This window comes from Nasonia vitripennis, chromosome 3 (genome assembly GCF_009193385.2).
Source record: "Nasonia vitripennis strain AsymCx chromosome 3, Nvit_psr_1.1, whole genome shotgun sequence".
NCBI lineage: Eukaryota > Metazoa > Arthropoda > Insecta > Hymenoptera > Pteromalidae > Nasonia > Nasonia vitripennis.
The window spans coordinates 523,309-549,465 of NC_045759.1; the positions used below are offsets into that span (position 1 = coordinate 523,309).

The 26,157-nt window shown below is 47.9% G+C and overlaps 1 protein-coding gene across 2 annotated transcripts; it reads left to right on the forward strand.

Annotated features, from left to right (window-relative positions):
• The first annotated feature begins 878 nt into the window (after window positions 1-878).
• Window positions 879-25,860, forward strand: LOC100118354. Of its 2 annotated transcripts, none has more exons than XM_008205583.4 (7): window positions 879-1,336; window positions 11,333-11,453; window positions 17,778-17,888; window positions 17,988-18,125; window positions 18,832-18,929; window positions 19,953-20,118; window positions 23,848-25,860. In XM_008205583.4, the coding sequence occupies exons 1-7, from the start codon at window positions 1,211-1,213 to the stop codon at window positions 23,952-23,954; spliced, it is 867 nt and encodes a 288-aa protein (XP_008203805.1). In that variant the 5' UTR covers window positions 879-1,210; the 3' UTR covers window positions 23,955-25,860. The 2 variants fall into 2 exon arrangements, with proteins under 2 accessions (XP_008203805.1, XP_001603015.1); XM_001602965.6 differs by lacking the exon at window positions 19,953-20,118 and adding an exon at window positions 20,291-20,456 and having other exon boundaries at window positions 939-1,336.
• Window positions 25,861-26,157: the final 297 nt, after the last annotated feature.

The following is a 26,157-nucleotide window of genomic DNA, read 5'->3' on the forward strand; positions in this document are numbered from 1 at the left end:
TCGATGGTGTCGTAGTGTTTACAAATAAACGCGACGCACGTTTTCATTCGCCCCGTATCAATAAATCCTCGGCAGTCCAGTCTCGGCCGGCGTATCTTTTCATACGCGCCGGTGGGTAAAAAGTTTTAAAATAGACGAACGTACAAACATAGCGAGAGATCGGATCGACTCCTCTCGGGTCATCGCGTAAAAATAGCGCATATGAGAATATCGCGACAACGCGACGACTCCAGGCGCTGCGACTGATCTGCATCTGAATCATTAGGCGAAAAAAGGCGTGTGCACATACGATCGGTCGCTTATTACCGAGAAATCTTTGACCCACTTCGCAGCTGCAATCATCGGCGAATTAGAATCGCATCGTGCGCGCAGTGCCAATAAGCGTATTTTGCACCGCACACAGCTCCAGCAGCCATCCGCGCCGCGGCTCCGTATACGTATAAATAAACAGCGGGAGAAAAAGAGATACCCCCCCCCCCCCGGGGCGATTACGTTCTCAGCTCCTTTTGAAGTAAACATCGGGGGCGCTGCAGGCGCGCATTCCGGAGCGTCGCGGCCGAGCGAGGAGCTTCCAAAAACTCGGATAGCCGACTAAGCGAGGAGTAAAAAGATCTCAGCGGCGCGGTTTCTCTCGGCTGCTCGAAGTCATATCGCGCCGGGATGCGGGGAAAAAGCCGTTCGCTGCAGCCGCGGCGGATCGAGTTGAGCACCTTCGAAGGTAGTATACCTGCGCCCCTCTCCGCGCGCGAAGGACCTCTCTCTGCCGCTCGGCATACCAGTTTCCCCACTCCCCGCACGCGCAGGCAGGCAAGCCTGGGACCGCGGCGCGCCGGCAGCGGCCTCCTCTCTCCCTTTCCCTCCGGCCGAGCGAGACGACGACGGCGAGAGAGAGAGAGAGAGAGCCCGTTAAGCGGCGGTAGGCGCGCGCTCGGTTCCACAGTCCAGAGTCGGTCGTGCCCCGTGCCTGTGCTCCGTGCGATCACTTCTGTACACACTTGTAAGCCTCCGCATACCTGCAGCAGCAGCGGAATATGCCAGCGGAGCGGCGCGCGATCTCCCTGGCTTTCACGTGATCCACGTACGCTCGCTGATACTCGCACGCACACGTATTCGTCGAGTCCTTCGAAAGAGAGTGCTACGTGTATAGGTGCGCGCCGGTGGAGTTTGCTCAGTGATATACTTGGAAATCTCGGAAGAACAAGCGGGAAAGATGCCTTGCTCAGCGGTGACGCTCTCGCTGGCGTCCATAACCGGCATCATCGCCACGGCTCTGCTGGCCATCGCCTTCGCCACCGACAACTGGCTCTACACCGAGGTCAAGCGCGCGTCGATTCAGGTGAGTCCCGACGCACTGTACCATCTCCCTCTCTCTCTCTCTCTCTCTTTCTCTCTCTTCTTCCTCTCCCTCTTCCCGGGACTGCTCGCTGCGATTCGGATGGATTTTTGCGCTCGGCAAACCGGAATTTTTTCGGAGCCACGGGTCGCCTCGGTTTCACGGTAAGGCAGATTTAGCGAGATCGAACTACCGCTTCGCGCGTTTTGTAGTCCACGTGAAAAGCCGATGCCACAAGTGCATCTCCGGAGCTGACTGGTCACATACTCCACTTTTGACCAGTTCCTGACTAGTTATTCCACTTGCTCGTAACGGTTAACCGCCTATCTATGGGCATAGCCGGCAAGAAAAATTCTGAAAAGCCCGAGCCATTGAGAGGATAAACAGTCCTCCGTCGCGGGGGAAATGACGAACGGTTGATTTTCGAAAATTCACAAGAGGCACCGGAAACGTTATTGAATAATAGACACGAATTGCGCATTGATGTTTATGCAGCGGCGATTGCGTTCGACTTCGTAGCGACTTTGGAAATTTGAATATAAAAGAGTCTCAAGCATAGCGATGCGCGCGAGAGTAAAAAGCGAGATTCCGCACGAGCCCCGGAGATGATGCGTGACATCTCGTCAAGTTGATTGAAGTAGGAGAAAGAATTTTACAATCGGCGCGCATTTGAATTTTAAATCGAAAACTCGTTTCGAATTGTGCACATGAACTCGGCTCTCTCTCTCTCTCTCTCGACAGGTTTCGTCGCAGCGCTCATGCTCATGGGGACTGCTGTCCGCATAGTTATGGAATGTTAGTGTACGGAAAAACTCGTTGCCGCTTCGATCTTTTTGTCCGCCGCCAACACGGCTGTACGTAAGCACCACGAGGACGTAATAAATAATGGGAGAAATTAAAAACCAGCCGCGAGATTAAAATAACGCGCTTCTCGGACGAAGAAAACATTTTCTCGAATCGGTATAAAAAGACAAGTATATCAGTTTCTCCTTGAGCGAGTTCGCAACTCTCATTAAACATTTCCCAACGATCGATCAAAATCCATCAGCGCCCTCGACGCTCCTCCCAGAGTCTCGACCCTTTTTACATCGGCATCTCTCGGGCCATTAGAAAAAAAAGATTGGGAGTATACTCGCGGAGGCGCGACTTTTCACGCGTCGCCTGTTGCGCAAAGCCATAAGTACACACGGCTCTCGGGCTTTTTTCTCTCGCGTCGAGCGATCGGATTGCGCGAATTCGCGGACGACCACGGGTATAAGTGTATAAGGCGCGCTTTCTGCCGTTTTTCTCTCTCGCGCGAGAGAGACGCGACGCGAATTGTTTTACGACGGGGGTTGTTGCGCGCAGAGCGGCTCCTCGTACGATTTAATTTACAGCCGCGGACTTTTTGCCGGGGCTGCTCGCGCGGGAAAGCGAGCGATATTTCATTTGGCTTCCCTGTCTAGTTTCTCAAAACGAGTCGGTTGCGTGGGCGGGAGTTTTAAAAACCGCGCAAAAATCAATGTCCTCTGCTCTTATCAAACTAACGGAATGCCGCGGCGCAATTACGCCCCAAGAAAGCTCGCTGGAGAGCGTAGTTTTGAAGCGCAATTAGCATTTTCCGCGGCGGAAGTTGCACGTTGTAGCGTACTCGGCTCCGCTGCTGCTGTATATACACGCCCTGTGCGGTGTGCCGCGCGCGCAGGTTAACGTCCGCGCTGATGGGACTACGACGAGCTGCTGCTGCTTTCGCGTTGGATATTCTCCACAACGACGCGCCGGTTATGACACACGGCCGCCTCTGCTTTTCTGGTTTGCGTGATTTTTTTCCTCGGAAGAAGCTGATCGTAAATTCGGGAAGGCCTTTCACCGCGATTTGTTTCGGATGAGAATTGAAATGGTCGTTATCGGGCTCAATCGATAAACCGCACCGCGTGGACTTTAACGAGGCGTTGTTGCACTGGTACAGCGTCACACGGCGTTAATCGCGATCGGGCAATATTCAAAGCGCGCGGGTAGATTATTCTGAAATTGCCTTGCGCTTGTCAATTACCGGCTAAGTGAAAGATGATCGAAGCTGCGCTCCAACGATTAAATCGCCGGGGGTAATTGATTGTGTATAACGCAACAGGCAGAATCGATTTCGGGCAGCTCGCGCGCACTAACGAGGAGAAAATTTTGAAACGCCACCGACTTTCGTGCTCTCTGTTTCGCCTTATACGACCTGCATAAAATATATCGCATTTCGGAAATTCTCGCCTACGGTGCAGCCAAGTGTCACTCGATGATGTAGCCCCATTCCTTTCCGCCAGCAGCCCCACAGGCAGGGAATTCCTAGATAACCCATAGTCGACGACGGCGCAGCTGTATCCTTATAAAATCTCGAACAAAGCATTCCACCGCGCGTATAACGCATGTAACCCGATCGGCCAAGTATATTTTTACGCGCGAGCAGTCCACTTAGGCCCGATAAATAAAAGCAATTAAAAATCCAAAGCTCGGCTTTATATTTATTTGCTTGTAAATCTCGCGCCATGCAGCATCGATTCCCGGGTCGTTAGGAGCATGCTATCCGATGCAGCGAGGGAAAACATCTCTCTCGCCGCGCGTCTAACCAAAACATCGGTCTCGACGACACGTGGAAAGGCAAAACTCTCTCTCTCTCTCTCCCGAAATACTACGCACGCCCCCGCCAACTCCGAGGGCGATAAAGCCCCTCTCGAGCCGCAGCGCGAGTCTTATCGTCGTCGTCGACGGCCGAGGGATATATAGTTTCAGTTGCATCTCCCCCGGAGCGCCATATAAGCCGGCGGCGGCGCAGGCTAAAATGGGTGCGCCGCGCGTGGAATGCCGCCGTGTGGCCGTAGCGTAATCGAAAAATCTCCGGGCGCGGGCACGTGCTGCGCAACGATGTAATGGGTAAATGTGCCGCTGGAGGGGAGGACTACTATACTGCCTGCCGATGGATATTCATTAAAGGAACGGGTTCGCGACCGCGCGGCTTTTGGAATAGCGAGGATCGAGCTGTCTTTGGGGAGACGGAGAGGCTGCTCTCGTGGGAAAAAAATGTTGATCTCGCGGGAAGGTTTCGGAGATGCATAACACTTTTGGGACTCCAGGAGTCATTTTTATTTTTCACAGCGGATTAGATCGTCCACGCGAACTATCTCGGCAATACTCGCAGCGAATTACGTCAGTCTCGCCGCGCGCGCAACTTTCCAAACTTTTGAGCGAATCAAAAGCAGAAGTAATTAGCCGCAGTCGACTTTCCAATCAAGCGAACTCGGCACGTTCTCGCCGCAAAATCGCTTTTCGCTCGTACGCTGTAACAGCTAGTGCAAACGTAAAAGCCATCGTCTCTCCCGGGAATTTAGCATATCCCGCTAATGTTAATAACAAAGTAGCACGCGCGCGGGCGAAGCGATCCGCGGTCGTTAATTCCGCGGCAACAATGATTCATAACGAAAGGCATAATCGAGTGAGAAATTGCAGAAAAGTAACGTTAAGCGCGTGCGCAGAGCGAGTGTAACGAGAACTCGCCTCATCTGCCTGGCACGCAACAGCGATTACTGACTTTTGCGCGCGCACGAGATCAGCGCCAAGGATAATTAAACAGTACGGTAATGCGCGAGAGGATTAGGCGCTTTTTTCTTTTTAACAAACGCCGCGCGAGCGTGGATTCTGAAAAGTTTCAGCTCTCTCGAGTGAATGCCGGCATAAGTCAGTGTCGCCGAGCCCGAGTGCGATACTATACGCGTAAGGGGAATATTTCAGAAGCGCGCAAAACCGTTTCTATTTATCGCTCGTTATTTATGGGATAACAGTCTCGCTCGCGCCTGTACGAGATCGGATATGATGAATCCGAGAGTATTTTTTCTGAAATCCTGCGTATACGCGGCTTTGTTTCCCTTTCCGCGAAAGTACATGGGATGATTTATTCCATATCGATTCGACTGATCCGACAAAAAACGTCCGCAACAAAAAAGAGCAACAATCGACTCTCTCACGACGGCGATGGCGAGAGAGAGAGAGAGAGAGAGAGAGAGAGAGAGAGAGAGAGCGCCGCAGGTGCGCGAAATAACAATCGTCGTTCTCCCACAATCGCCGAACTCGTCGCACGGAATCTCCATACAAACTCCGCGGTAGCAACTTTTCAATTTTTATTGCTCGCCATTCGTTAATTACCATCCCGATCGTATTGCAGCTCTCTCAGGCGGCATTGTTTCGACAGCTTCAATATCGCGAGCGCGCGTATCTCGGCCGGAAAATCGGCTCTAAAACGCGCGACTATAGCGACGACAAAGGAATCTCGCCCGAGCGATCTCCCTCTCTCTCTCTCTCCGCTGCTCGTTATGATTCGCGCGACGAAAAAAGTGCGAACCGCCATTGCCATTGTTGCCGCGTTATATGCGGCGCTGCTATATATATATGCGCTGGATTATAGCTGGCGGAGACAGAGAGAAAAGTGGGTCGCGGGTTTATTCGGTTCACTCGCGCAGCGGAGGCATGAGCACTTCGGAATTGTGCACGTTTTGGGAGACACGGTGACGCTCGAGTTTCGGAGGAAATGAGCCGCGAAATGAAGATATCGAGCGGTGCCGGCCACTTTTTTCGATCGGCGCATTCGTTTCGAATTGAGCAATTTGACTTTGGCCGTCGAGGACGCGCAGAGGCAAGATATGCACTTTGCCATTACGCGCGGATATATTGTTCTCTTTTAGCGGCTGGCGCGTTCTCACCTTTATAATTTCCCTTTTTCATCGGGCAATATCAAGCGCGCGAAGGAAACCTTTTCTCCTCGCGCACTTGCCACATAATTACGTATTGTCTATTGTGTCGCGTCTACCACATCGCGCAGCGCTTTCAAGGTCTCGATAGGCCTGAGCATTCCTTGCACTTTTCAATGCGTAGACAACAAACGACCCGTGCGTTTTTTCAAAAAATACTCATCGAGCTTTCACTTCCTCCTCCTCGACGCGAAATTCCAGGCCCATTTTTGTCTTATCTTGTCTCCCTCGCAGACGCTGCAACGTCGGCCGCGTATAAGCGTCGACTCGGCGTGAGGTACTCGCCGGCGCGTTCTATTTTCGACCGCTGGAGTTTCGGAGCAGCGAACAAGACGCACGACAGCTGAGAGAGAAAGACAGACGTAAATTTCGCCCTCGAGCGCTTAACCGAGTTAGATAAAAGATCAGCGCGTGATATTGCGTGCAAGCGCGCTGAAATGGTGAAAGCGAGAGTTTGAGAGCTGCGGCGGGTGGAGAATAGGCGCGGGGACGCAAACTCGAACGGGAGTAATCAGTCATGAGGTTTTTGAATTTTGAAGCGCGACCGGCTTTGTAATGTCTCGCGCTAGCTGCGTTTTTGTTATTCAAAATTGATGTCAGTTTTTTGGCTCCGCGCTTATTCTGAGAGGGAAAGTCTCTTGGTGTTTGAGATTATTAATTTTTATCGCAAGTCTAGTGTTTTTATTTTCTTATGAAAAAAAGATAGGATGAAGTGCGTTGAATCGAATAAAAGTTGGATCGTACCCTCCTGAGATCGGATGAATGCAATTTCCTGTTTACGGCCTTTCATAATTCATGCGGTTACGTTACGCAACGGATTTTTGTCGCAGCTTGGTATATTATGATTTTAAATCGGTATAAGAGGCTTACCAAAGATTCGGTCACAGAATGGCGTATCGATGCATAATTGAATAAATCATAGATTCTTTAAAAACGGTTATCTGAAAATCTCTATAAATACGTGCACGGCTTTTGTAACAAAGCTGCATAAATTACAGAGCTCTATATAATAGTCTTTATTTTGAAAACGTACTTTCCTCCAAAGCCAATTCGACCTTCTCAACAAAATAAATGTCACAGCCAGGATGTCCGGCGCCAGGTCGTATCTCACCTGGAGCCTATCTCGAATTCCTCTCTGCCGATAGGCGAATTCCTGCGTCCAGCCTCTCTCTCTCTCTCTCTATCTTTCCACTGCTCACCGCGCACACGTATCGGCACACAAAAACTGAGTCGCGCTCGTAAAAAAGGAGAAGCCGCCGCGAGGCTGATACAGGTTGCAGCTACTGCTTTCACATTGTGTCGCGGCGAGCAACGCATCGAGCCGCTGGCGATTCGCAGCCGATTTCTTCGTCTCACGTCGGTTATGTAGAAAGGAAAGCGAACCGCTATATATGCAGCCGTGGAATTCATTTCGCGCTGACTAGGCTCAGCTGTGGACCATTGGCTATGCGGTGTGTTTGTGGTTTTCGAATAGGCGCTTTCAGCTTGCGAGATATTTGCTAACTCGGAGGCGATGGCTTGTGTGCATTCGAGATACCGTAATGCGTTACATACTTGCAATTCACTTAGCAATGTAAAACTGGATACTTATAATTGCACTTTATTGCAACTTTTGAGACCTAATTCGAGGCTCCGAAATTAATAAGAAGGCCATAATTGCTTCCGACAGCTGGATGAGAAATATTTATAATATTCGCTGTGTTTTATACCCAGCAATCACAATCGCGAATCGTCTCTTTGCACAAGTACACTTCGCCAAGACATTGTGAAATATACGAGTTTCGCCTATCGATTCGCCGTAGGAATCGATCGTTCCTCCGTTAACACACGCAGGTTGCGCAGAATGTTTAAAAGCCTTGCGAAAGCCGCGCTGTTCGATGCTAAATCGAATGCCTATGGACAGAGCATACCAAAGAGAAAAGGCGGAGACCAAGATTGTTTTCAATCCATACGCAGCACATAAATAGCCAATATAATGCACAAGGAAGTGTTATAAATATCCTCTATTCTCGGCGCCACGAAACTCCAGCGCAGCAGCCCAGTGAATTAAAAACCCGATCCGCGACGACACTAAACTGCCTGCCGACGCGTCATTTCGAAATCTTCAAAATCTTCAAAAGCAGTTTTTCGAGGCTCGCGCTCGTTATAGCTCTTCCGAAGCGAGAAAGAGAGAAAAAAAACGAAGAAGAACGCGCTATGCGCGCTGGAAAAAATTTCTCCCGAAGCTCGAGAAGCAGCCGCGTCCCGTTACACACTCTCTCGCGAGGATACCAGTTTTTCAAGCTCAAAGAGTGGATGGCACTTCTTCTTCCTCTTGGTCTCGTTGGCTTGGCATTTAAAAAGACGTGGACAAAATCGAGGAGAAGCGGTGGAGAAGAAAAATCGCGCGCGAAATTTACGCGGGCAGGAAACGCGTATAATGATGCCGCGCCGGTGCAGGGTAATTATACCCGCAAAAGTATGCCGTCGCTGCTGTAATTTTCGCGTAAATTGATTCCCCTAATGAATTCGTCACGTCGGCGCTGGCGGCGCGGGCAGGAAAAAGCTGAGCTTTATTAGGCTGGTCTCGGGAAAAATTGGTCTGAAATTTATCCGCTCGGCAAACTATTAGACTCGTTACGAGCGAGAAAAGAGCGTGTCTCGTTCTTCGCGATTTGAAAAATCGTGTAACGAGGATCCGAAAATACTTCATACAGTCGTGCTCTAATTAAATGACGTAACGCGCCGTCATTAGCGCAAATATGCGCTGAGGAGGTTCGTTCGTTGCTCTTACCACACTCCCGTCATTGAAAAAAAAGATTGACAAAATCCGTACAACGCCCCCGCCTATAAATAAAGTTCCAAGTTCGTAAAGTGGGCCACCACATGCTGTGCCGCACTCGCCATAGCGCACGTTATAATAATCGCGGCAATAAAAGACGCGTAACCTTTTTCCGCTACATCGGGCGCGTAGGAAGAGAAAATTAACCACATCGTCGTTTTTAATTGCAACTAATTTTATCTTCTTCGACGAACGATCTTGAACTGCGAAATGGCGGATTGCGTTTCCAATGATCACGATACGTGTATTTATCGACTCCAAAGCAGCATGTAATTGCGCTGATTATTTTGCATATTATATTCGCAATGCGATGCTCTCCATCCTTATAATCCGGCCATAAAAAGTAGCTAAGTGACCACCAATGAGGTCGTAAATGGGTCACTTTACGGCCAATTAGGGTTTTCATGTATTTGGGCTAATGGTCAGTAGGGTAACGCGCGTATCGTTACCCACGTACTTAAGATTATAGAAACAAGTCTTGACAAAAAGCAAAGTTCACCGAAAAATAGCCGCAAGAAGAGCGCGAATTAAGGAGAAGAAAAGTCGTTCTTTGTAATCATCCTCTCCGATGCTCGAGTTGCGCTTTAACGGAAAAAATCTCTCCTGCAGATACGGGCTTTTTCTCGAGACTCGTAAAATCAGGCATTATCCCACTTAAATGTCGAAAGTCCGAAATGGAAAACCGTCCATTATCGCACCTTATTATCAAGCGTGATAAAACAAAAACGAAAATTAGCCGCTCGCCGCGAGGTACACAATTCTGGTGCATAATACGCGCGTCCAGCTTATAGGCGTGTACATAATGATCCCAAGGCTGACGGCTGCGGAGTAGATAACCAGTTGGCGACTTTCTCGCGATTCTCGTCCAAGAAATCGAGACGCCGCCGCCGACGAGTCGGTCACTTCGGCTAATCATGCGAGGAGAATAGGAGAAAAGTGCCGAGATAGGCCTTTTCTGGGGCAGAAATAGTGCGCGCGCAAGTAAACGAGATCTCCGGCGCCGCTTCTCCCTTTTCGCGGCATATGCACTGTGCACAAATCCCGCTGCGTTGTTTACTAGCTAACGATGGGAAAGCTCGCTTACAATTAATCCCGAGAGCGACGAGGAATGCCTCTGTCGAGGAAAATCGAGCGCGTGTGCGGATCAAGTCCTCAAAACTATTCAAATACACGCATATAGGCACACATCAGCAGCATCGAGCGATAAAAAGCTCCTCTCTCTTGGGTACACCTTAGTCATCGTTTCTTTATAGTCTCTCTCTCTCTCTCTCTCTCGACGCGTCGCGGTCGCATCGCTCGACGGCTCAGTTCCCCCGTTTCTTATCGTCATCCCGCGGCGTCGTCTCTTTTTGCCGTCGCATTCGCCGAGTGAGAGGTTCTCTCTCCTTCTTTCTCTGCGCTGCGTATACGCACTCGGCTCGGCTACCTGTGGAACGACGCGTCATTATAAGGATGGCTGATGTGCGCGCAGACGTGGAAGTAGTCGAGTCGGCGCGTAATTAGGCGAGACTCGAGAGAGCTTAGCGAGATTCGCGCCTTGATAAAGCGCGGCTGACCTGCCAACTGCTCGGCCTTTGTTTTGCTGCGGGGATAAACATTTCGCTGACGTTTTTTCGAGTCGTTCTGTGCGATTCTCACTGAGAAGCTTGAAAATTTGATTAGCCGCGTTATGTAGGACAGGTGTATTATGGTATACTAATGACAAGCAGAGATAAATTTTCCTCCCCGAGCCATCCGCCGCTCTTTAGCCACATCACGCTCGTGCCCATTTCCTGCGCGAGCAGTAAACCGGCAGACGTACGAGGAGAAGAATAACTGCATAACTGCCAGATCGAATTGATTTCGCGAGTCGCGCGCCGTATGGATTTTATCTCGAGCCATAGTCGTTCCTTTTATGACGCGGAGACTCCGTTCCGCTACGATCCGCGGCGCGCGGACGTTAATTTTAATCGAAGCGCCGTGAAATGCCGCTCGATTCGTCATTTGATAAACTGGTGCAGGAGGTAAGCCGCGAGGCTTCTTCCGTTTTCGTATGCGCAAGACTCGCGCACCTGTTGCTACGAAAAAGGCGAAATCTCGCTCAGCCCAGCTCGGAGACGCTTGGGTCGCGCAACGTCCATCCTTAAACGGCATCGCTCGAGGCGACGTGACTCGGCTGTTTCTCAGCGCTGCACAATGCGATGTATTCCGTCCGACGTCCCATTTGTCTCGCGGGTATGTAATATGGTGCGACCGAGCGACGTTTGGCCGAAAGAAACAATGGGAGGATCGGATTTGGGTTATGCGCTTCGCGGGACTGACTGACGGAGAAAACTGGATGATGCTGTAATGCTCAGCAGTGACCTGTTTCTTATTAAGATCGATATGCCATCTTTTGCTCGTACAATTAACGAACTAATTGTTTTGTTGCAGCAACATGCGCAGAAATCGTCCGATCAGAGTCTGGTGGAGCAGATGAACTCGAAGTACTACTACTACACGAGGACGCAAGGACTCTTCAGGATATGCTACCCCAAGGACAGACCACCAAATGGTAAGATCGATAATTATAAATCTACGTCTAATAAACAAACTCCCTAAAGACGTCGTCGTTAATCCGCGAGGCAGCTTACGCAACGCTGCAAAATATATAAATTTCATTGTGTGCACACACGCACAGCCGTAGAGAGATCTCCGACCGCGAAGCTCCTCTCCGTATCTCTCCTTGGAAAGTCGTAAAGCTGCTCTCTGGCAACGCGTGCACGCACCTTGCGCGCAAGCGAGACGCTGTCGGCAGCGTTTTCCCATAAGGAAGCGGCCGCTCTTGCTCGATGGGCTCGACATAGTCCATAAATTATAACAGTGATTTAGCGCGCGCGTGTCTTCATTACCCGCGCGTAGACCAGCCCGCAAATTTGCCAGCGATTTTCTCTTTGACCCGCGAGACCTGCGTCTGTTTGCTCTGTATACATATTGAACGTATACCAATGCGAGAGGTTCATCGCCTCTCGCGAAAGGAACTTCAACTGCAGCGATAAAAACGAGACTGTTACAAAATTTCCGTCGGACAATACGCAACGCGAAAATTTATTTATAACAGACAAGGAGTCTGTGTATAAGCATGGGAGCGAGGGCTTCCACGATGCTTATCGCTCGAGGTGGGGAAAAATCATAAAAGTTCGATGCAGGTTCTACAGTCGGCCTCTCACCGACCGCCACACGGAGATGAGGCGACGTGCACGCGACTTTCTACCGCGCCGAGTGTGTGTGTGTGTGTGTGTGTGTGTGCCTCTGTTATATATACCTACACTGAAGTGGTCTCGAAACGCCGACGTAACAGCACAAGCTGGCCGAGAGAGCTCGCGTGCTGTATTTGTTTTCGATTTCCGACTCTAGCTCAGCTGGCGAGCACCTTTTAATTATTTTAATATTTCGAAGATGGAATAATTCTCACCAGCGCTTTCAATTCTTCACACGCGCTCGCACGAAAGAGCTAACGGTACACGAGCCAAGCGTACGTCGCACTATAAAGCCTCAACCGCGACGAAACTCGTCGGTCTCGCCTAATTGTGTTCCCAAGTCGTTCTCTCTCTCTCTCTCTCTCTCTCTCTCTCTCTCTCTCTCTCTCTCTCTCGTAACGACGCTCGTTCTCTCGCCTTGAATATTTCCAGCTCTCCGCCGAAACGACGCATCCTCGCAACGAGCTGCTGCCGCTGCATCGCGAGTGAAAGTCCCGCGCGTGCATTTCGGAGAAAGAAAAAGCAGTTGACGCCTTTTAGGCCGGCGAAGGATGAAATTAATTCGCCCGTGTGTGTGTGTGTGTGTGTGTACGTAAGTGGCCTCTTAACCGGGTTAGCCAGATTTGTGCAGGCGCTCTCTCGAAACAATGGCCCGCCGGCTCGTAATGTCGCGTCTACGCGGAGGAATTTACTATCGGATTGATGCGTCTCCTGGGAGTGCGCGGCGAATCGACGAACAATGTCGATTATTGTTTTCACCTACTGTTACTCTCGCGCAGAGATGAAATCCTTCGCTTTCCAGATGATACCGCGCGATGCGGCGCGTAAATTAGAAAAAGATCGAGATGTTACGATAGAAGCGCCTCGATCAGCTCACGAATAAAAAGGAAAGCACTCTTATCTCTGATCCGGCAGAAAAACTCGCATGAAGCTTACTTCCTCGGGCGTGTAAAGCCCATCGCGGGGAATACCGAGTAGCCCGGGCGCCGGACGCGTGTCTACACGCGGAATGTAAATGCGCTCTAACGGACTCGTCGCCCTGATGCTGCAGCGCTCAAGTGTACAGGTATAATTTAGCCGCGAGGTGTCACGCCTCGTGGTTCCGCGAGCGCGAACGGACCGTTAAGTATGAGTTCTCGGCGTCGTACGTACTTCTGCCCCCCCCCCCCCCTGCGGGGGAAATTTTCGTAGGAGCTGCCAGCGAGCAGGTGCCTGTTGATTTTGTCCGATTGCGGATCAAGCGTGAAATCGTAGGGAAATATTTATTTTTCATTCGAGCGATATGCGCTGCCGCGATTGAGTGGCCATGGAGGTTTTTTCACCGGTATATTTCTCTGCATTGTGCGATACGATGTATGCAATGCATACGTACACGCGGCGGGAAACCGATTTCATGCTTGGCTTATGTAATGGAATTCAAAAGTTCGGTTGGATTTTCCTTTAAAAATCAATCGTAAAAGTAATCCTATACCTGTACGCGGTGTTTGCGTAATCGATAATTGGTCCACATTCACTTTATTAACCCGGCGCGTGTAGTTATCAAAGCAAGCAGCAAAAAGAACGAAGTAATAAGGAAGACGCGCTGCGCGATGTACATTCGCCAATAAAAGTCGTATCAGCTGTCGATTACAATTACCTCATGAGCCGAGTCTCTTATTTCCGCGTACGCTGATCGAAGATGCAATACCAAAGTTTATCATATTCCTCCGAGTGTGCGATTCCAAAACTAAAAAGAAACGCGACATTCTCTATATTTACCAACTTCCCATCGCACCTGCCTAGCAGCAGCGGCAACAAAACGCGTCACTCGATCCCGCGCATAGCGGCAAAGTGTCTCGAGCTGCTCCGGAAGTCTCGTGTTCCGCGTGGGAAAGGCTCTTCTCCGTCGCGCATCCAGTCTATGCAAATACGAAATTCCCGCAGGTTGCTGGCCCCGACGAGACGTCGGCTCTTACGACACCGCACGCACGCGCCGCCGCTTTCAAATCGGCTGGCTATGATATTTGTGTACGTATCCCGCCGGGGAGAAATCTGCAGCATCGTCTGTTTGCCGTTTTCTAGTTCCGGAATGCCGGTTTCTCCCTGTCCGCGAGGGTATTTTTAGGAAGCCTAATGATTATTCGTGTGCAAAAGGTCAAGTGCAGGCCAGAGTTGAAAAAGCACTTTCTCGCCTGCCTGAATTATTAATCCGCCGACAGCAGCACATGCGGGAGGAAGGACGCGTCGTCGGCAGCTCCCATCGATACTTAACATACCCGCAGAGGCTCGTCGAAAAAGAGCGTCGGAAGTAGCAGTAGGCGGATCGTGTGCCGGAAGCGTCGTAGCGGAATGCCGAAACCGATAAGGCGCTCCTCGTCGCTCTCGGGGCTATAAAAATGCGCGCGCGCGCGCGCGTCTGCGCAAGCCGGTCGAACGGTAAATCGGCCGTTTCGTGCGCCGTGCGCGGCTGCCATTTCTCCAGGAAACAATCGCGCGACTTTTCCTACTCGCTCGGGATGAGTCGCCGTAATAGCCGCGATGAGCGGGATATCTCGCGCAGCGCCACCCGCGGAGCTGGATCGGTTGCGGAGTCACGTCGAACGGATCCGAGAGAGAGTCGTATATTTATTTACGAATGCAACGCGAGAGAGCCGTTTGATTTTCAAACGAATTCAGTGGATGAGCTATTCAGGTTCGTTCAACCTCGAGGCAAGCGGTATTCGGATTCTTCGGAATGCGTGAGATATTCATAGGGAGCAAGTTGAGCTGAGAAATCACGACCGATCGCTCCCGATCCCGAAGGATCAATTTTACACGCACATCCGCGAAGTCGAGGACGCAAGAAGCAGCTCGCGCGTCTCGAAATCCAGTTTCGCCTAAAGTAGGCAGAGAGCCGCGTGTACATATTACACACACGCGAGCGAGAGAGACGCGGCGGCGCAAACGCAAGATCGTTGACTCGCGGCGATATAACTGTAAACCCCGCTATATCTCGGCTCGGCTCCTTCTTTTCTAGTTTCGAGGCAAAAGAGCGCAGGTGTATGTGCGCGCACTCGCGCAAGCCTCGGCTGCTTTTTTCCCGAGAGAGGAAGAAGACAGATGCAGCAGTTGACCCCCCAGAGCTGAACCGCCTACTTTCTTTTGTCGCGTACGATAGCTCATGCGCGCAATTTCGACGGACGGCTTCTCTTATTTTTCATGCTAACCAGCCGCTGACCCGCGGAAGAAGAAATTAGCTCGCTGCTATTACGCCTGCTCACGTCGATAAGCGGATAGATCCTGTTTTAAATAAAACGCATGCATGAAAAAATAACTCGGGTGTGTATCGTAAAGATTCCTCTTCAGATCCTCCTCCTCTCTCTCTTTGCACGCCGTGTACCGTACATACTCTATGGAAATCGCGCATTGCCCGCGCATGTAATTGCCTTAACGGAAATTGACTCCGTTTACATTATTCATAGAGAAAAAAATAATATACCCATTTCATTTTATGCTCAAACGCCGTCTTCACTCTCGCGCACGCAGAGCTTCGCGAGGACGAAAAAGTGTACCGACGTCTTACTCCTCGGAGAAAATCGTATTTCATCGGGAAACCGTACTGTATCGGCGCGACACATCTTATTAGAATAGCGGTTCGCTATATACTCGGCTGGAATATTTTTAGTTAATAACGATTTATTATCTCTGCCGGCAATCGGGTGAGCGTAATGAACGCGTCGCGACGTTGTCGGAACTGTAATGATCGAGTTCTTAATTGACAAAGGTCAACAGTTCTCGAACAGGATGTAATAAAAAGTTTGCTCGTAACAGTAAAGCGATTCCTCGTGGAAACATTACGCTACAGCACGTTGGCGCACACGGCTCCGCTGCTTAGCATGCGTGAGGCGACGTTGCAATTAATTAGGACTCAGCTCGCTGTCAAATTTGTGAACTATTTCGAGTGAGTGAAATTATTTTTGCCATGTTGAGTTCAAAAAGGGGGTTTATCGACCCTGCAGAAGTACCTCGACAGCCGCGTCGGGAGCGCTTTAAAAGGTCGTCCCAGCCCAGTTGGAGTAAGTTTTTTGGAGGTGACGCACCGGCTAATACGATGCTCGCATATTCAGCGATCGACTGGATACCTCATTAACATTCTCCGATTTGCCTTCGTCATGCACCGGAAGAAAAGCTTTTTATTATCCTCGGTATTGCCATTGTCAATCTTTTTCTATTGAAATCTACTGTCGGGCGCATAGTTACAGGATGACTTGTTGTGAAACGCGTACAGCCAACTCGAAAAATTACCCACACACACACACAAACAGCGAGAGATCCAACGGCAGCGGCAGCGACCGGTATGCGTAATTACCCCGCAGGCTCGGCATCGGAGGCCGAGCCGAGTCTCATCTCTCCTGCACACGGTGCACACGTTCCACTTGCGATGCTCTCCTCCGGAATTCTCGTCCCCACCTCCTTCCGATAATCGAACTTCTCTCTCTCACTCTCGGCGGACGCGCCTCCTTTCGACCGGCGGGCGCTCTGCCGCGAGAGTACCGTTCGAAGGACGCCGCCGAAGAAAAGTCGTCGCACCGCTGCCGTGTAATATTTTCCCTCGGCTGACTGGGTGCATGCGATGCCACCGCGGCAGGAGAGGAGAGCTCTTCGCATTCTGGGTCGTAGCGCAGAGCTTGGGAGAGGACGTGTGTAACGCGGTCCGGGATGTGTCCTGTTCAGTTCGCGCCGCTGCTACTGCTGATGGGAACTCGATGCTATCGATGTCGATTTTTTTCTACCCGGAGATTCTAGGCCGATCGGCGACGATGATCCGCAGAATAATTTTCATACGAGTCACAAATCGCTCGTCGCTGCACTGCGAGATACTTATTGCGAGGCGGGCACAATAGGTAGCGATCAATTTTCCCATTAAAACGATCCTGAAAATAAAGCTCGTCAAAATATCTACCCGCGGCATCGGAATTTATATCTCGCGCGCGCTCAAAGCGAGCAAAGAAAAGCTTCAAGGTCTTCTCTCCAGCTCGCAACTCAGCTTCTAGCTTCTCCGGCTTTTTTCCTGGCGCATCGTTGCGCTTCTCTCTCTCTCTCTGTCCGTAGGCATGGATCGCGTTGCATCGTCGCCGCCGCCCACTTGGCCACGGGCTCCGATGCTCGGGCGCGCGCGTTTCTTCATCATTTTGCCGCCGCTCGCCTACCGATTTTCCTTTGATGGCGCGATGCCAGGATGCGTATGCCCGAGCCGTCTGGATCGCCGACGTAATCTCGGAGCTTTTTGTCGACTTCTAGGGAGATGTGAGTCTGAGGAGCCGATATATCGTGCGCCGATTGGAAAAACACGCTGTTTGCGAAAATCGCGGCCCCGACACGCGCTGACACTCGTAACACTAGCAGCGCCAGCCCGAATGACTTTTCCGACTCGCCTAATGACGATTGCGTTTTCCGTTATACTGTCGCTTTCTACTTCTGTCTTTCTCTCGCACGCGTCCCTCTCGAAACTTTCGCGATTTCACGCGCGCCGCGCCGCTGGTAATTAGCAGACCCGCACACTGTGTATGGAAACGATTCTCTGGAATTTGCATTAACTCGGATGTGCAGCGCACATGCGCTTTTACGCTGATTGCCTCCACTGGCTCGATTAAAAATGAATTTCTCTTCGTCCGTTGCAGAGGAGATCTACCTGAGTCCCGTGGAGACGCACTGCATGAACATCGACTACTTCATTCCCGATGAGGAGAACCAGACGAGGGAGTTCTCCGATGACGCCATGGCTCGGCTCCGTAAGAATCTTTTCAGAGAGACATGAAATCATTTTTGCTAAGAGTATTGGCAGCCAACGATAGGTGAAGGAGGCTAACGCGATTAATCGCATCTTACAGATATGGGACGATCGGTAATCGCCCTGTTCATCGTCGGCTTCCTGGCTATCTTCACGGCCTTCTGGACTGGAGTCGTCGGATGCTGGAAGAGGTCACCCGGCAACATTACCGCAACTGCCATCCTCATGCTACTAGCCTGTGAGTATACTCGGATTTTCCCACGGATCTCAGCCCCGATACTGTTATTATTCGGCGGAAAAACTTTTTCATCGACGATATTGTTTGTTTAATCTTCGCCGCTCGTTCGTGAGTAGAAATTTTCGCGTGAATATTAATTGAGTATGATGGGAACGCATTAATCTGTTGAAACTATCAGTTGCCGAAGAGAATGTTGTGGCAGAATTTATGACGCTAAGGGGTCGTTCGCTAGTTACATAATGCTTTTTGTTGTGCGGCGGTGTCGTCTCGGTACGATCAAAGGGAAGAAGTTTTTCTTCTTTATGAAATACGAGCAGCGCGCGTTGTATGTAAATTTATATTAGACTTTCATTGAAAATTGTCGTCCGGAGAATACGTCGGTTTACCACGGGACTAATATATTGGGTGTAATTACCTGCTGTCAGTAAACAAATGCATTAGCCGAATAAATCATCTTTTGTGCGATAATGTTCGTGTCTCTGGTGCTTTTGATGAAGCAGTTTTCTTGAAAAAGTAATAATAAATGGACTGCACGAGATCTGAATTAGCTCGACATTAATGACTTCCTAATGACATATGATTAGTGGATTCCAAAGTATCCAATATTGAAACCTGTCACTTTGACGCTCAGTTGCGACACGAGATAAACGTTTCAATTTACAATATTTATTCGGCACGAATAACAAGAATCTTAAAAATCTTTCAGGCCTACTAAGCGCCGGAGGAATGGGACTGTGGCACGGGGTCGAGTACTACGAGAAGGAGAAACTCGTCGGCGAGGAGTACTACCAGCAGTGGAACAACGTAAGTTCCAAGTCCGCTTCGATGAATAATATACCACGTGTGGGCCGAGAAAGAGAGAAAGAAAGAATTTCCCCCACGGAGACCAGACTCCGTGCGGCTGACGCATTTCAGAAGCTGACGATTGTCTCTCTCGCGCGAGTCTTTTGCAACGCGTTCGTGTACGCTGCAGTATGTATAGAGATTCGAGGAAAAATTGCAGGCTATGGATGGATATTTTTACACGCGCGGGATTACGCATTCGACTGAGTTTGCAGTATAATGGCTGCGCGTATACTTCGGTGGATTTGTTTCGAAATGTATGGGATACTGTCAGCTTATGAGATTCGCTCGCAGGAAAATTGTTACTTGAAATTGGAAGGCAAATTATTGTTTGATACTGGAATCGGGGTTCTTCTGATTGGTTTGATTTCAAATGCGGAGAAGACTCGATTTCTCAAAGTACGATTCCAGTATCAAACATCTTCGTGGGTCAAACTCAATAATAGCAACAACTAACTTTTAGTTTTAAGTAACCAACATTTTACAGCCTTTCGTGCAGCATTCTTAGGTTTGATTCTCGCTTTACACATTTTGAAACGTCGAGCATTGAAATTTTTGCTAGAAGCGAGCAAGCATCAGACGAAAGAATGCGGCATTTTCAGAGCCAGAAAAAACATCAGGAAGCAGGATCGAGGAAAAACCGTAGCCAGCAGACTCTATTAATTCTACCCAATTAACCTGAATTTTTCTCACCCAACGTGAAAGGATGGGTTCCGAAATTCCGAAAATTGATTTAGCATCCACGATTATATTACAAGCGAGTAACGGATGTTATTAGAAATTGATGACACCATTCGGATGTTTCAAATTACGATCATTATATCATTGAAGTGAGACGACTCGGTTGAAATGCTTGACCGAGTTAAACAGCAGCGCAGTCGGCATCTCGGAACCTATCCGTCGAAAATTAGAGCTGTTAAAGGCCGACAAGGAAAACAAATCTAAAAAGCAAAAAAACCTTCCGTCGACAACCCGACAATACAGGTGCTGCGCGACAATACGGCCCAGTGGTACGACTGGTCGTTCTACCTGGCCTGGCTGGGCGTGGCCACATGCCTGGGCGCCATGACCCTCTTCCTCATAGCCGCGAGCTGCCTGCGCAGGGAGCGGGCCCGCGAGCAGGCCCAGAACGTCCAGTACATTATGCCAGGTCAATGACTCTCCGCCAAGATATAATTCTGACACGTTGTTTTTGTGTTTTTTTTATGGTTTGCGCTCTGTCGTTCTCTACCTGCCTGCTCTTCTGCACACACACGCACGCGCGATTGATCGATCGATCTACTACTACCTACTGCTACTACTACTCTACTCTGGTCCAAAAGGTCCTCAGGGACAACTCACTAATCTCGTACGACTGGTCGTACGTGGTGGCTTGGGTCGGCGTCGGTTGGTCGTTGGTCAGCGCTATACTATTTAGCGCGGCGGCGATTTGCTTGAGGGGCGAGAAAATGCGCGAGGAGAATATGAACATGCAGTATCTCATGCCTGGTATTGAATTAACCTCTTTTTTAAGACCCTTTTAAACCCATTCCCCACCTATACCTGTGCCGCGGTGTGCTGAATCTTACGCTTCAGTGAGATTCACCACACGCGATGCTGTACATACAGTTCTTACATTGGATTCTTCCTTCATTATCCGCTGGTTTTTCCAAGGATTTTCCGATAATGAATGCAGTTTCAATCTAAGAATGTAATCTAGCTTGAGCTGCGATGTCGATAAGAAATTCGATAAATTTCGTGTTTTTAAATAATTTATAAAAATTTGTGGCATTGTTCAGTGATCGGTTTCTTATCGGCGAGCAGTGAAAGAAATACCCACCTAAACTTGCCAGCTTTTACTAACTATTAGATCTCCTCGACCTCGTCTTACGAAAGTTTTTTGAATTAATCAAGGACATGAATGCATACATTATTTGATTTTCACCTTGAATCGAGAAAGGATTTAGTTGATCGTGAAACTATCTGTGCATTTTTTTAAATTTCCTTGCGTACACTGTCAGTCGTAAATTTAATAAAGCGTTAAAACGCCACCTCGACGATTTTCCAGTGCACTTGAACGAGCAGTGACGTGTTATACGAAAGGTCGGCTTCGTCCTGCGCTCATTGATTGCATTTATTATGGAAATTGAAAAACTATCTCGGTAGCTGCTGCGAAACTTCCTTGAATGCATAACTATACTCGTATATTTATATAAATCGCGGATCTCATTTAGCAGCATTTTTCGATCCGCTCGAAATAGTCTTTTGCATATTTTGCATTTTCTGTTATATAAATTTTTTACAAGCAGTTTCCTTTTGATCCAATAAAACTAGAACGAAGAAAGAATACGCAATTTATCGATACCCCGGTTTCATACTCAATCGTGTGCTAAATCCTTTCTCACAAATAGAAGAATGAAAAGTATGATAAAAAATTTCAAGGTAAAAAATTAATCTATCTGATAAGTTTGTACAAATATTAATACCGTTCATGCATTAACCCGATTTGAAAATTCGGAGCTTATAAAACAATAACATCGAATTCATCTCGAGAGGATTCTTTCAACTTCGCAAAATCCAAAATTCACGGTCGTTAAAAAATGTGAAAATTCTCATCGATCCACGAGTAATTTCCCATTTCTTCCATCAACGCGGCGAAATATATAGTCGAGCGCGTCGAAGGGAGAAAATCAGGGAGAAAAAAAGCAAATTAACCAAGCACTCGCGCGGGCAATCAAGAGAAATAAAATCGTTATAGAAGCCGATTCGCTGTACAGCTGCTCTCTCTCGACTCGCGTTTCGCTCCTATACGCTCGATATTCATAATACCTACGCGTACTTTTACTTCTCGGCATTCGATACAGGATAGCTTGTACGTATTAGAGTACAATAACAACAAGCGGCTCTCCGCGCTCTGTTTGCGGTAAAAATCGGCGAGCAGTCCGCGCTACTCTGTCATGCTCCAGCTCTATGACTTTCTACAAATCGCGCGGCTCGCGTTCGATGAATCGTGCAGTCGCCGCGTCGCTGCTTTGCTGTCCTTGATGCCATTGATGAGGGAATGGCAAAAGCGTGGGCGCGAGTTTTCTCGTATAGACGACAAGATATTCATCATTCGTAAGGTTTGGAAACCTTGAAAATTATTTTTTTGCGCGAACCGCCTAATGCGAATATTTCAAGAGCGCATATAAATTGAATTGGCCGAATAATTATCTCCGAGATTTTACAAGCGACTTCGGTATGAAGATAACTGCTCGCGGCTTTTTCTCTCGGGTTTCAAATCTTCCAAATTACAATAATCCCCGGAACTTTCGAATCGCGATAGCAACAATTAACATTCTCCGCGGCAAAACTAGACTGGCGTCTTTCGGTAGTCGATGCCATCAAACCCGATACTCACTCCTGCGCGCGCGCGCAAAAAAGAAGAAAAGTGTCCGATAGATGAACGCATATAACGAGCGTCGCGACCGTCTCGAATGTCTCACGACGTTTCGCCTTACACACACGCACGCACGAGGAGAGACAAGTGCGCGAGCGTCGGCTTCCGGACTGGAAAGTGCAGGCGATGCGACACACTTCCCTAAATTTCGACGGTGCGTGAGATGCCCTCCGGCCGTCTCGGGACTCTCCTGTTACGGACTCGTCTTTTAATACCGAGTGGAGCTCGTCGGATTTCGCGTGTGAGCGGCTTCGCGCGGTTAAGGTCGGCTGCTTTCATTTTTAACGCGATGAAGGGGCTTTAAAAATTCAGCTGGGATTCTACGTAGCGGCGTTTTTTCATATTTTCTACGAAAATCACACTCACGAGCTATCGATTCCTGTAAAACGTATAATCTTTCGATATAATCTGCCGTTCATATCGAGATACGAAACGAGAAAAAAAATTGACGGGTGCATTCAACGCTCATTAAATTTCTCCGCGACGCATCGAATTATGCGAGATGGGATCGTTCGACATAGAAAGCGCCGCTGCGGTAACAGCGTTTTTATTTTTCGCGCACGTGTAGCTTTGCAAAATTGCTCTCGTTCTCTTTTACGAGTACACGCGTAATTTCATTACAATCGGATCCTGCGCCACTACGTTTCACGAGTATAGGCTACGTCGTTTCTTTTTCTCAAGAAAGCGTTGGATTTTCGAAGTTGAAAGAATTAGCGTATCAGGGAGAAAGCTGTACCCGCACACTCGCCAGAGGCATTTTACGATGCTGACTTTGAGATTTTTTGAAATCTGAAAGTTGTGCGTTACGTGTTTGGCGATTGCGTTTGCGTAAAGACAAGATGAGAATTTAATCATTCATCATCGACTAACTCATTCATTAATTAACGAGCATTGTCGATAATTCATTCATGGTATTTAACGCATACAAACTCATTTAGATTATCAAATAAAAAGATCAAATAATCCGGTTGATTTTGAAGATTTGCATTCAGTAGATTCCTCATAATTCACGCGGTGCACCAAACTGATGAAAAATTCAGCGATTTGAAATGCCGACACATAAATTATCATTTTCGTACTTTGACTTTCATAAAATCAAATCATATCGCGAAAATTGTTTAAAACGGATCATCACCGGCGTACTTTCTACATTTACATCGGCATTTCATATCAGGATGCAGGAAAGTTGGCAAGTTTCATTTTTACCAGTGCACACGATGTTATACACCATCTAGAAAGTGATTGATGCATGTGAGAAACAGGATTTCCTACGTATAAAATTCACTTCGCTTGCATTTCAAATTCGAGGGAATTTAAATTTTACACGACAGACGGGATCAATCACTTCGGTGCATAACATCTGCGGCATCGATCACGAAAATCAAACTCGCCCTCACTCACTCCCCCGTCCAACACTCCCAAGTCTCCGGCAGCATACTAATTTAATGTTCTACTCCACAGTGTACCCCCAGAAGCAGCAGTACGCCTACGCAGGCTACCCAGCCCCAGCGGCCTACCCGGGACCGTACTACCACGGTTCCCAGGGCTACGGCCCCTACAACTACTGAGCCGCCTCCGATCGAGGAGTATAGGCGCCCCGACATCGTCATCAGCAGCAACATCTCAAACAGAGCGGAGCCGAGCCGACCGCTGTGCCAAGAGTCCCTCTGCTCCGTCTCTCGGCAGTGATAACGAAGAGTAGTGCATCGTCGCTCGACAAGGATTATTATTGCGAGTCCGGCTAGCGGATCGAGTGCACTGTGAACCGTTCTGTAATTTTAACGATCATTCGAATTTGCCGATCGATCGCATCGATGCGCATACACAAACGATAAGATCGAAGCGATCGATCGTCTTGACTGTGTAAGACGTTGTACATATCGATTCCGCTCGATGTACGCCTCTTACGAGATGCATATGCATATATCATAGATCTGAATGCGTACGACTTGAAAAAATGAAAAAGATTATCAATGAGCCTTATATATTATATATTATTTGTTTGAGAAAAATGAAAATGCAAGGCACCAACGCACATCGAAGATCGTCGACTGCTGTATGAATTAGCGTTCTTGTAGAAATTTGGAAATCAAATGTGCTCTAGTGTAAGAAGATGAAGCTATTCTAGGATAGTTCGCTTGAGACTTGCGAAGGAGAGGAGAGATATTTGTTAGCTATTACGTATTGAACACTTTCGAGTTGAAGTAACTTTTTTTATTTTTTACTACTACTACTACTACTACTACTACTACTACTACTACTACATCAACGACCGCGCCGAAACACCATTTTTGTACTTAATCTAGCAGCCCCTTATTACACCTACGTCATATATGTAGTGCAATAAAAGAAAAAATGTCTTCACTAGTGTCGAGGAACCCAATGGCTGAATCGATACGCAATTGTATGATACAGAGATTAAACGAATCATCAGTTATTAGCCTCGCGGAATCCGCATCAAGTCGCGAAACCAAACCAGGAAAATAAATATGCTTACACTTGCGCGTATACATTAGAATTATAATCTGCAGTATACAAGGAAAGCGACAGAAAGGCGATAACAGGGAAAAACCCGTTCTGGGATACGCAAAATGTGAATGGAAGGTTTTCCGCAATATCTTCTCTTTTGCGTAGCTCGATAATGTGTTTTGTCTCTTCGTCAAAAAAAAAAATCAGAAGCGCGTATACACACACACACACAAACACACAATGAATACATCTGTAAGTATAGAAACGATGAACATTGTATTTTTTGTAGTACTTTAATCAATGAAAAAGGCAAATAAACGTCGAGCGCTCGTTGGACGTTACTCGTAATCACGAAGGTCGACAACAAAAAAGTGCTCTTTAATTATTAATTTATATTACACGATAACAAATAATAAATATAAGGCTAGAAAGGAAACGCAATCGCGGTTTCGTCGTGCTGTTGTTCGATACGAGATTTTAGGTCCTTGCGTAGTTCCTCGTTGGAATCAAAATCAAATACAAATTTGTATTTTTTTGTTTTGTTGAGTGTTTAGTTCTGCATTGTTTGAAAATATCAGTTGACAAGGATATCCGATGTATTTTTTATAAATTAGAAATGTCGACGACGTTACCGCGTCTTCCATTATATGTGTGTTATTGTCCGCCAGTTCGTGACTTCGGAAGAAATTTTTACGAAGTCCCTCGGAAGTTCCGAGGAAAGGAGAAGAGACGGCAAAGTTAGAGATAACTTTGTTACTCTTTTTCCGCTGCGAATGCGTTTGCGCATCATATACTTGCGAAACGGCGAAAGAAGAGTCCATTGTTGAAATTCGATGTATTGTACTTAAAGAGAAACGCTATATTTACTTGTTTCATTCGTTTCTTTGTAATTATCGTAATCGTAATATAAATTAAATTTCATCGTAGTTTTCATCGTCTCAATTTTCGTCTGTTTAGAAATCTAATGAATTAAATTTTTTTAAATAAATATATATACGTATATAATTAATTAGATAAATCTTTATTTCTCACCCTCGTACACACAGCACTACCCCAAGCGTTTCTCAAGAAAGTTTCATAAGAGGTAATGAAGAGATATGGCGCGTGTAAGACGCAATAAAGTCGTGATGAAAAAAGTTTACTGAACTACAAACTTCTAGAAGTTCTAAGAATAAAGTATTATGAAAAAGATAAAGTTCGAAGACAAATTCAAAATTAACTAGGATCTCTGGCTAGCGAAGATACAGGTGCCAAAATATATCTGATGATTCTCGCAGGGACATAGCATTGAATAATGAAAAG

Coding starts and splice junctions, on each gene's coding strand:
- LOC100118354 (XM_008205583.4), top strand. CDS start 1,211: ATGCCTTGCTCAGCGGTGACGCTCTCGCTGGCGTCCATAACCGGCATC. Junction 11,454..17,777: donor CAAGGACAGACCACCAAATG/GTAAGATCGATA, acceptor CGTCCGTTGCAG/AGGAGATCTACCTGAGTCCC. Junction 18,126..18,831: donor CATCCTCATGCTACTAGCCT/GTGAGTATACTC, acceptor AAAATCTTTCAG/GCCTACTAAGCGCCGGAGGA.